At 40.4% G+C, this 12608-nt stretch overlaps 1 protein-coding gene across 2 annotated transcripts in view; it reads left to right on the top strand.

Annotated features, from left to right (window-relative positions):
• Nucleotides 1-12608, top strand: part of LOC311061222 (striatin-like) — a 65786-nt gene that overhangs the window by 22068 nt on the left and 31110 nt on the right. For both annotated transcript variants that reach the window (XM_084079777.1, XM_084079776.1), the window contains exons 2-4: nucleotides 544-647; nucleotides 2549-2622; nucleotides 5535-5619. In XM_084079777.1, the coding sequence (XP_083935903.1) occupies nucleotides 544-647; nucleotides 2549-2622; nucleotides 5535-5619 (263 nt within the window). The remainder of the gene's footprint in view (nucleotides 1-543; nucleotides 648-2548; nucleotides 2623-5534; nucleotides 5620-12608) is intronic.

Here is a 12608-nt window from a genome sequence, read left to right as displayed (position 1 = left end):
CCCACGCCCGCCCCGCCCGTCAATAATCAGTTCCGTAGACCGACCCGTCACCCGTGATTATTTCAAAAATAATGGACCCGTTGTCCGCCCGTTTACCCGTGATTACATGCAGAGTAAAATGTAAATGGCCTGTAGACAGTCACAAAAAGATAGCAGCCTTCAACAACAGCGCTACATTCAGTGGTCAGGTTTGTTCAGAAATCAAGTGAAGAACTGAGGAGCGAGCTTTTAATGAATTATAAACTCACCATGGATGCAACACTTAATCCCCAAGAATAACATGAAAAGGTTGGTGCTCCAACCTTTTCATGTTATTCTTGCTTGTTATTTTTGCTGTTATTCATCATGTCCAAACACACCTGTACATCTATACTATAACGTGTGTGTGTGTGTGTGTGTGTGTGTGTGTGTGTGTGTGTGTGTGTGTGTGTGTGTGTGTGTGTGTGTGTGTGTGTGTGTGTGTGTGTGTGTGTGTGTGTGTGTGTGTGTGTGTGTGTGTGTGTGTGTGTGTGTGTGTGTGTGTGTGTGTGTGTGTGTTCACAGGCTCAGATAGCCTTCCTGCAGGGAGAGAGGAGAGGTCAGGAGAATCTGAAGAAAGACCTGGTCAGGAGAATTAAGATGCTGGAGTACGCTCTGAAACAAGAGAGGTATACGCAACACACATACACAGCAGCACATCATTTAACGCACTGCTTCTCAAACCTTCTCATGTCAAGGACCCCCCAAATGTGTATGTATGTGACCCCCGTCTGAATTTTTTTTGTGCCAGGGACCCCCAGAAGAGAGGATTTGTGTAAAAAAAACAAAAAACATCATACTTTCAAGATTTAAATAGAAAAAGCTTGCTCTGTGAGCTTGTAGAATAGAATACATGGTTAAAGTGGTTAAATGATTGTGCTGGGGACCCCCTGGACCCCCCCTCCCCCAAGGACCCCCTAGGGGTCCCCGAACCCCACCTTTAGAAGCATGATTGCTGCCTTTATAGACATGATTTAATTCTGTCAGGTTTGTGCAGGAGTGCAGTGCGACCTCTAGTGGTTGAACGTTGTCCCTGGCACAAATTGGAATGGGTTGACCCATTGACCTTTGGCCCTCAGTTGTGACGCACACACACACACACACACACACGCACACGCACACGCACACGCACACACACACAAACTCATACAAACGCACACATTATACGCGACTGCACACAAAGCATCGTGGGAAATGTAGTGAATGACACACGTTCAAACAAAAGCGTGTCTAAGCTGACACGGGTTCATGACCCTGACACATGTAGTCAAGAGAAATGGGGTGGAATGGACCCAAACCAGTACACCTCCCCCCCACACACACACATACACACTCTCTCAATTTCAATTCAAAGGTAGCTTTATTGGCATGAGAAAACATACGCTTACATTGCCAAAGAAAAAAAGTGGAACAACACAATCAAAACGAAGCAATGCATGTACAATTGAAATGGAATAAAGAAATGTGTAAACAGAGCTGTGTTACATTGATACTTGGAGAAATCTGTCTTACAAAACCATAAGAATTATGCATTTCCTGTCAGAAATGGTTATAAATCCACGTACAGTAGGAAAGATTAGCTTGGGATAAAGTCTTGAAACAAATGGTAGCAATATTTCAATGTTTTGCCTTCACTTGGTATAAATCCTTATAGCAGCACATTTCACACTCTCTCACTCCCAATCTCACTCACACTCACTCACTCACACACACTCTCTCTCTCTCTCTCTGTCTCTCTCTCTCTACCTCCTACTCAGTCAGTGACTCATCATGGTGTTAGCTGCCTTTGAAATCCATCGTCTCAAACTGGAGCTGTTTCAGTCATTTTTATATTTATTAATTATATACATGCCATTTGATTTCAAAACACAAACACTAAACACATAATATAAGAATATCACAATATAACATAATTTCTTCTCTACTACGCTGTAGTATAATCAAGTAAGGCGTTAATGTATTCACAAAAAGTTAGATAAAAGGTTTTGAATGTGTGTAAATGACTGATATAATGTCCTTACATAAGCTAACTTTCCATCACTAAGGACATTGTGTCAACAGCCGCAAGGGAGGGATTATTTCATTCTCACCTCTTTGACTAATACTAATCCAATTATCTCATTTAGTTTAACCCCTCATTGACCCATAATCAGATTATTCATCAGATTATATTCATGAGATTAGACTTCATGCGGAACAGATCAACCTCCTCAAAGCAGGGGCTAATAGACACACACACACACACACACACACACACACACACACACACACACACACACACACACACACACACACACACACACACACACACACACACACTCAAATAAAGACGGGTTCCCTTTGTGTTAGTTTCTTTATCGCGACAGAGAATAAGAGAGCTGTGCAAAAGTTACATTTTATGTCTATTTTTAGGCCAGTTTTTTATTTCTTTATCATGCAGTAATTCCTCTGTTCATGATGACGTGTGGTGAAGCTGTAATAGAATAATAAGTGTGTGTGTGTGTGTGTGTGTGTGTGTGTGTGTCCTCAGGGCCAAATACCACAAGCTGAAATATGGGACGGAACTCAACCAGGGAGACATGAAACCTCCTACTTATGACTCTGGTATGTCTGCCTGTCTGTCTGTCTGTCTGTCTGTCTGTCTGTCTGTCTGTCTGTCTGTCTGTCTGTCTGTCTGTCTGTCGGTCTCTTTCATCAGAATAATTGGCATTGTTAACATGGTAATAACAGGGCTGGACGTGTTTTATGTCGTTGTAGAATTCTATTCGATGCATTGTTGTTGGCGAAAGTTCCAGGAATGCATAATGTCTCATCATCACTCTCACTTAAACCCCACAACATCCGTATTGTGGGGGAAAGCTTTCGCTGAAAATAGCAGATGGACAAGCTGACAGCACGTTGCAACCATAGACCGTAAAAGAAAAGTATGGACAACGTTACGCCCATAGAATCTACAGAAGCCAATTTTTCAACAATTTCAAAACCGCCATCGTTTTTGTTTGGTCTTTAGTCATGCAATGGGGGGTGGGGCCGATTAAAACAGTCGTTGATCAATTCACTGAACTAGCAATTAATACAATAAACCGTTGCTTTCGGGCAGAAACCTCCATATCTCTTCTTTTTAGTTTTTTTTCATAAATGAACGCTCTACTTGACCACACTACAGCGTCACACAAAAGCATCAAAGGTAGCAGATCTACAAGCTCGAAACGCGGCGCTTTCGCGACGCGTTTCGAGCTTGTAGATCTGCTACCTTTGATGCTTTCGAATTTGAATCCTGAAAAGTAACGTTATGCGTGGTTTCAACCTGACAGAGACAAATGAATACAATACAATACAGCCTTGAAGTGGGTTAACCTCAACAACATGTACCCAATAGGGCTGGGTATTGTTTACAACCTCACGATAGATGCGTATCGCGATACAAAGGCCACGATATGATGTGTATGGCGATACGTGTTGATTTTGAATAATGACCGTGTCCTACTAAATTTACTTTTGCAGAGTCCTAGACCACCAATTTCCAATGTTTTGACCAATACATTGTCAGAAAGTTTCCAAATCAATTTGGGAAAAAAACGTTTTAAACATTTAAACAAAAAACAAGGAAATACATACAAATAAAAATACACGTTTTGATGGATAAATGCAAGAGATTTAATCATTAATAAATGCAAATGAAATATACTCTTTACATTCTTTTTTTACTGCAACTCATGTCTTGTCTTAGACACACACAAACACACCATAGCTGATGTTCTTTTTGTTCATATCGCGGCACCGAGTGCCACACTATGAGCTTGTAGATCTGCTATTTTTGAAAAATCGTGAAAATGTGTGCATGTCTTTGAATATATATATATATATATACGTATATATATATATATATATATATATATATTCTTTTAAAGCAAACATTAACTAAAATCTTTGCTTCTGGGGGGGTCCCTGGAACAAAATATTTTGAGATGGGGGTCCGCGGCCAAATTCATGTCATTTTGGGGGGTCCTTGACATGAAAAAGTTTGAAACCCACTGATATAGAAACATACATTTTTCAGAAAACCGACATTTTGCAGAATCGGAACCTCAGGCCTCAATGGGTTAAACGCATAGATAATGAGCTCGGGTAAGACGTGCAGATGTATATTGTGATGGAACATGCTGTTGGCGTTTCACGTTTGACGATTCAGAGTGATTGACGTGGTGAATAATGAGTCATAAACAGAAGCAACAGTGATGTAACACGCTGTGAAGTCGGCCTAGTCGCCGTACGCCGAGTTCAAACACAGCATCGATATGAAGTCAGCCTAGTTACTGTATCCCCCGAGTTCAAACACATATCAGCGAGCCTGGAGATATAACACCGCATGACGCTGTAGCTCTGCATATTCTCTCCCTCTCTCTCTCCGTTCAAATCTGCTTTATCGGCATGACACGCATTCCTCTATTGCCCAAGCATTAATGACACACGGTCAGTGGTGGAAAGTACATTTACTTAAGTACTGTACTTAAGTAAAAAAATTAGGTATTTGTACTTTACTTGAGCATTTCTAATTTTCCAATACTTTTACTTCTACTCCACTACATCTCAGAGGCAAATGTTGTACTTTTACTTCACTACAATTATTTGAAAACTTGAGTTACTAGTTACTTTTCAGATATAAATTATGATATTATAAAACATACATTAAACACTTTAGACCTATTTCATACCTAAACTATTTGAAAATAGCCGATCTACAAGCTCACAACGCGTCGCATCGCGACGCGTTGTGAGCTTGTTGTGAGCTAGTTTAGTACTTTTACTTATTATTTTGATGCCAATACTTTTGTACTTTTACTCAAGTCAGTTTTGAATTCTGGACTTTTACTTGTAACAGAGTATTTCTATATTGCAGTATTGGTACTTTTACTTAAGTAAAGAACTTGAGTACTTTTTCCACCACTGCACACGGTAGGATACAAAATAACAATACATATTCAGAATTAGAACAAGTAATACAAACGACACGGGGGAAAACATAAACAAAACGACATTAGTTATCCAATTTTGACCAGGAACGCATCTGTGTAATTTTAAGATTTCAGAAAATTCAAAAAATAGCAGATCTACAAGCTCATAGTCTATGAGCTTATAGATTTGCTATTTTTTGAATAATCGTGAAAATGTGTGCAAATCTTTTAATAAACTGTATATATATATATTTTTAAGCGAACATTTGTAAAATATGTTGTTCCAGGGACCTCCAGAAGCAAAGATTTGATTTGTTTCAAAACAATTATATGTATTCAAAGATTTGCACAAACTTTTCAAAATAGCAGATATACAAGCTTGTAGATCTGCTATTTTTGAATAGCCCAAAGTATAAAAGTAATGGTTATAGAAAAAAAAAAACTAAAATGACACAGTATGCGTTCCCGGTCTTAATGGGTTAATTAACTGACTTATAGTGTTCTCTCTGTCTCTCATTGTCTTTCTCTCTCTCCTTCTATCTCTCTCTCTCTCTCTCTCAGATGAAGGGAATGACAGTGATGAACCCAGTCCCCTCAACAGCTCTCATCAACTCAGCTGGAAACAAGGACGACAACTACTTAGACAGTTAGTACACACACGTGTGTGCGCACGCACACACACACACACACACACACACAGACACAGACACAAACACACACACACACACACACACACACACACACACACACACACACACACACACACACACACACACACACACACACACACACACATTGTTATCCATGCAGCAAATGTAGTACAGCGACGGAGGGAGGGCACCGTATGCGTGGCGTTGCCTTAGAGCGTGCATACTCTCCTGCGGAGTTTCCTTTTATTGTTTTGCCTAGAGGCTATACACCAAGTATAGCCTCTAGACCAGGGGTCTTTGTCATTTTTCAGGCCAAGGACCCCTTAGCTGAGAGAGAGAGATGAAGCAGGGACCCCCCGCCCCACTACATATTAGAGCTCACAATGCATCACAGGACTTTTAGTATGTTGTTCTGGACACCTCATAGAAATGATGTATGGTGTGTTCCGTTACAATTACTTTGTTGTGAAAGGTTAGTGTGCGTGGACTATTAAGTGTGCGGTCCATTCGCTGCTCTGCAAGCTCTTCCTGACCCTTTGATGATGTGGGAAAACGGATCTAAAGCCTTGTGTCTCTCTGTGTCTCTGTGTCTCTGTCTCTCTGTCTCGCTCTCTCTCTTGCTCTCTCTTGCTCTCTCTAGCTCTCTCTCTCTCTCTTTTGTTCTCTCTCGATATATATATATCCATTTCGGTTAGAACAGATTTCATACTTGATGTTATACCGATATATAAAACAATAAGTGGGTGAATAGGCTCTATGCACAGCAGCCATATTGGAAAGAAATTGGGCCCCTTCCCTACTTCCTTCACAGGTGTTACCAATGATACTAATGAAGGCTCTGTTCCATTCTGGTCAAACAGAGTCAGGGTGCTGATAGTGTGCATCTGGAAATACTTGAGAGGGTTCCTCCAAATGGCCCCTTGCGGGTGTGTAACTCTGAGAGTGTACAAATGGAACCCCATTTGTACACTCTCAGAGTTATGGGGGTCCTTGCAATTAATAGGTTTGAGAACAACTGTGCTACACTTAATGGAACAGAGCCTTCATTAGTATCATTGGTAACACCTGTGAAGGAAGTCAGAAGAGGCCCAATTTCCTTCCAATATGGCTGCTGTGCATAGAGCCTATTGCAAATATTATGAAGGTTTTCCACGGCGCCCCTGGTCTGGCCTCACGCCCACCCTAGGGTGGCACTAGAGAGAGCACCCACTTTTGAGAAGCCCTCATGTGAAAATTGCTAGCTCTGTGGATGTGTGTGTGTGTGTGTCACTGACAAAATGTCCCCTGGATCCCGAAATGCCTGTATACAGTAGTTCCACAACTCCCACACAAAGACTGTATTGTCGTCGTGCGGGCGTGTGGAGGGATGAGGCAGGCACTGGCCTACACCACAGAGTCCCTGGGTTTGTGCAGTGGTGAATGAAGTACTCGGATATTTTACTTTAACTCATTTTCTGCCAATAACGCATATATGCCTTCTTTAGAATCCATCACTTGCCTGCCAATAACGCATATATGCGTTTTTTTATTTTTTATTTGACCCAAAGACCAAGGAGATATGATTTTTCGAAGATCTAGACTCCTATCCACTTCCTTGTTAACTTAAAACTTACAAATTCTGTATCTCGGCTCCTGAGTACTTTTTTAATTTCAATGAAAAATCTCTGGCAGACAACTGCAAAAAATCTGAAATAACTCAGGCAGGTTAAGTGTTAAAAGTACCAATGCCACAATATAAAAATACTCTTGTTTCAAGTAAAAGGCCTGTGTTCAAAATGTTACATGAGTAAAAGTACGAAAGTATTGGCATCAAAATAAACGTACTAAACCAAAAGTAAAAGTACTAAAATGTTTGAAAATAGCAGATCTACAAGCTTACAACGCGGCGCACCGCGGCGCGCTGTGAGCTTGTAGATCTGCTATTTTCAAACAGCATATGTATACAATACATGTAGGGCTGAAGTGGTTAATGTATGTTTTATAATACAATAATTTGTATCTGCAAAGTATCTAGTAACTAAAGTTTTCAAATAATTGTAGTGGAGTAAAAGTACAATATTTGCCTCTGAGATGTAGTGGAGTAGAAGTAAAAGTACTGAACATTGGAAATACTCCATTTAAGTAAAAAATACCTCAACATTTTACCTAAGTATAGTACTTGTACTTAGTTACTTTCCACCACTGGGTTCGTGTGACCTTTGAACCTGGGTCACGAACTGACTGGAGAGAGACAGACAGACAGACAGACAGACGGATAGAGAGACAGACAGACAGACGGATAGAGAGACAGACGGATAGAGAGACAGACAGACGGATAGAGAGAGAGACAGACAGACAGACAGACAGACGGATAGAGAGACAGACGGACGGACGGAGAGGGAGAAAAGAAGGAATGAGAGATGCTTTGGTTCAGTCTAGAACAGTAGGGGTTAAACTGTCCCTGCTTCATCTCTCTCTCTCTCTCAGCTAGGGGGTCCTTGGCCTGAAAAACGTTGAAGACCACTGGTGTATTGTGTGTGTGTGTGTGTGTGTGTGTGTGTGTGTGTGTGTGCGTGTGCGTGCGTGCGTGCGCGCGTTTTCATGTTTTGTGAAGGGACCGTGTTTGTGAGTGCGTGTGTGTGTGTGTGCGTTTCCTTTTTTGTGTAGGGACTGTGTGCATGCGTTTGTGGCGGACAGGGGACAGTGAATGGAGGATTGTGTCGAGGCGGGCAGCCCTCCTGCGACTGCAGAGACTGGTACAGAGAGAGAGAGAGAGAGACGGAGAGAGGACATCTTTACTCCTCTGTCTCTTCTCCTCTCCTGCGGTGTGTGTGTGTGTGTGTGTGTGTGTGTGGAGCTGTTACATTAAAACTTCTGGAGTCTTCTACAGTTTTGTGCTTTGGTTTTAACTCCATAGGGAGGTACAGTATGGAACATCTCTCTCTTCTCTGTGATGTAAGACTGGATGTAGGTTGATGTGTTTATAGGTAGAGCCTGACAGATTCCACTTATTTGCAGACATGCTAGGTATTGGCTAATATGCCGCTGTTGTATCCTAAATGTTTTACATTTTAATTGTTTTAGCTTGTAAATCAGCAATTTTTTAAAACTTTTTGAATAAGGAAAGTGGCTAAATAAAAGGAGCTTCAGTTTATGTGTATTTTATATTTGCTTGTTCATTGTCTAATTAAAGTTAGATGTTTTAGAAGTTTAATTATAGGCTTTGCGTATTCTCATCGAAAAGTTTTGTTTTCAATTTGTATCAGGAGTGAAACGTTACACGTTTTCCAAATGTATTTCAGGATAACACTTAACACTTAAAGAAACTCACGCTGCATCTTTAATTGGTTGAATCAGGTTCGGGGATTTTAATCTGACTGTTGGACTATTCATTAAGACTTTCTGACAAACATTTGCAATCATTTCAGTGCCGATTTAGACCAGATTAACATAGTCAAGAGTCATATGGAAAATGTTCAGCATTTAAAACCAATAACTCCATTAAGACAACTACATATCGTCTCTGTCGGGTGGAAACCTCATGCGGTATGTCCAAAACTTTTCAGGATTAAAATTCAAAAATGACAAAAGTAGCAGATCTACAAGCTCGAAACGTGTTGCTTGTAGATCTGCTACTTTTGATGCTTTTAGTGCGACACTGTAGTATGATCAAATAGGGCACTAATTTACCCAAAAAAACTCAAAGTTAGATTATGGAGATGAGAGGTTTCTGCCCGACATCGACAATATGATGGCAGGCAGCTTATTTGAACTGCCAACAATGCATTTAGACTGCGTGCAGATTGTGTGTAGTACAATTCTTTAGCATTACTCTACTGGTGTCAGCATGAGATAAAACCAGTACGGCAAAGGTTCTGGATTTGTTTCCATACATTGTGTCTGGGGTTCCATGTAAGGTTCTCAGAACCTAATTTGGGTACTCGCAGTGGTGTAAAGTAACTAAGTACATTTACTTTTTAATTTTGAGGTACTCTTACTTTACTGGAGTATTTTCCAATTGTCTATGCTCCACTACACCTCAGAGGCAAATATTGTACTTTTACTCCACTACAATTATTTGAAAACTTTAGTTACTTTGCAGATATAAATTCTTATATTATAAAACATGCATTAACCACTTTAGCCCTGTTTTATACCCTAGGCTATTTGAAAATAGCCGATCTACAAGCTCACAACGCGTCGCGATGCGACGCGTTGTGAGCTTGTAGATCTGCTATTTTCAAACATTTTAGTACTTTTACTTTTGGTACTTTAAGTACATTTTGATACCAATACTTTTACTCAAGTAACTTACTCAAATAAATTCTGACATCTACATTGCACTTCTACATTGCAGTATTGATACTTTTACTTAAGTAAAATATTTGAGTACTTTTTCCACCACTGCTCACTAGAACTGCAAAAGAGAACACACTTCCACCCTGTGTACGTTGTGTAGGTCAGAACCGCATGGTTTTCATAGAGTAAAAATGAATTTTAGCAAAAAATATTGTTTTGAAGCAGCTGTTCATGTTTTGTTTGTGTCCCACAAGGGTCAAGTGAGCTTTAATAGAAATTAAATTTGATTGATGATTTCCTCTAAAAACTAGGCAGATTTTAGCAAGAGTAGCTGTGAGATTCCTTTTTTTATAATGACATTTTATTGACAGATACTGTAAGTATCAATGTACATGGCATGCTTTACAAAGAGGTGTCAATGTATTTTTTTTTCCTTGCATGACGAACCGTACATACTACTCAAAGTAACCCACCAATACACATAGGTTACACACATGCACATTATTACAGATAACAAACAAACAAGAAAAAAATCAACAAAAAGCAACCCAATGTCGTAAATATAAAATAAAATAAAATAAAATGCAAACAAGATAAATCTAGGACAGAAGTTTTGTGGAGTTCAATAGGCTATATGCGCAGCAGCCATATTGGAAGGAAATTGGGCCTTCACAGGTGTTACCAATGATACTAATGAAGGCTCTGTTCCATTTAGTGTAGCACAGTGGTTCTGAAACTTTTTAATTTCAAGGACTCCCATAACTCTGAGAGTGTACAAATGGAACCAAATGGACCCTTACGGGTCCATTTGGTTCCATTTGTACACACTCAGAGTTGTACACCCATAAGGGGCCATTTGGAACCCCCTCAAGGAACCCTGGACCACACTTTGAGACCAGAATGGAACAGAGCCTTAATTAGTATTATGGTAACACCTGTTAAGGAAGTAAAAAGAGGCCCAATTTGTTTCCAATATGGCTGCTGTGCATAGAGCCTTTACTACCCTGTATGGCCTGGCCTCTAACTGTTTGACATAAATGTAGAGCGCCCCCAGCTTGTTGGACAACCACCCCCAATGCCTCCATAAAAGGGAAAGGATGAGAAGCATGAGAGGAAATTTGTAAATGAAGATGGAAACTTAACTTGTGATAGGTTGTTCTAGTGGACCATGGTCAGATTGAGTCTGAATTGTTAAAGTGAGACAGTAATGAGTGGCTGCCAGTACTAAAAAATGTGTGTGTTGAGCCCCTGATTGTAATTTATTTCCGGTTTCAAAAAGAGCATGACATCTTGGGGCGGCAGTGGCTCAGGGGTTGAGTGGCCGGGTAGAGTGAACCGGAAACCGCAAGGTTCCTTCCCAGTTTGATCCCGGGCTGGGGCGCTCCCCCAGAGTTAGTGTCGAAGTGTCCTTGAGCAAGACGCTGAACCCCTAATTGCTCCCGATGAGCAGGTTGGTGCCTTGCATGGTTTCCTCCTCCATCGGTGTATGAATGTGTGTGTGAATGGCAAAATCACTGTAAAGCGCTTTGGATAAAAGCGATATATAAATGCACCATTTATCTTGTAGCCAAGATGAGTATGTAATGGTGGTGGTTTGCTACCTTTCCAATAGAACAGAATGTGGCGAGGGGCAATGAGAGAGTAGAATGAGATCACACTAGCTTGCTTTGAGGTAATGGCTAAGATGGCTAAAAATCTGGGCAGATGGCGTTACATTGATATGTAATACCTCAGAGATTGTAGCGAAAAAGTGTTCCCCAAAAAAACCTGTGGGACAATGTCCCTGGTGACACTTCTAGCGAGCCTAGCTTTGCTGTAATGAGCCTGATGTAGTACTGGATTTGGGTGCCTCTGCCAGATATTGGTCTGAAAGAGTGATTGCAAGTTCTGATTCCCAGTCGGATTTGATTTTGTGCAGTTCCCGGATCATTGTCTGGTGAGATAAGACTGTAAAAATATGAGACATGTCCGTTTGGAGTGTCACTTACTTGGAGAAGGTGATCAATTAAAGAAGGGGGTGGGATCTTTGGAAATGTCGGAGTAAGAGACTGTATAAACTAAAGTTTCACATTTGGAAATACCTGAATTGGTCTGATTGGGGTAGGTTGTAATTATCACATAGTTCATGAGAACTTGTGAAATTACAGTTGATAAATAAATCTTTAAAATGACCAAGACGTCTCCTATTCCAGTCAGCAAACCTGGAATCAAGTCGAGTCCCATTTGAAATGTTGCCTAATTCGTGAGCTGTGAATGATTTTGAAGTCTACCAACTGGAAATCCAGTTGCATTTAAACCTAATTTGATGCTGTTGAGACAAGAGCTAAATTGTTTGTTGAATAGAAAAGACAAATAGTCAAATCTGTCTATAGTCTGGTGCACACAATATATACAGCATGTGTCTATAACCTGGTGCAATAGCGTGGGAAAAGATATACTAGTCTATAACCTGGTGCAGTAGTGTAGATCAATGTATACCAGTCTATATAACCTGGTACAATACACACATAAAAATAAAGGGGCCTACTGGAACCAAAACTGGTTCTTCAGAGTGATGCCACAGAAGAACCATTTTTGGTTCCAGAAAGAACCTTTCAGACCATTGATTTGAATGGTTCTATAAAGAACCCAAACCCCTTAAACCGCATGAACTTCATCAACCGGCTGAGATGTTTGTCGAAAATAGCAGATATACAAGCTCACAACG

Source organism: Gymnoscopelus microlampas, assembly GCF_963454915.1.
Source record: "Gymnoscopelus microlampas genome assembly, chromosome: 2".
Taxonomy (NCBI): Eukaryota; Metazoa; Chordata; class Actinopteri; order Myctophiformes; family Myctophidae; genus Gymnoscopelus; species Gymnoscopelus microlampas.
The sequence above is the reverse complement of the archived record's forward strand: the minus strand, read 5'-3'. Positions and strand labels throughout refer to the sequence as shown.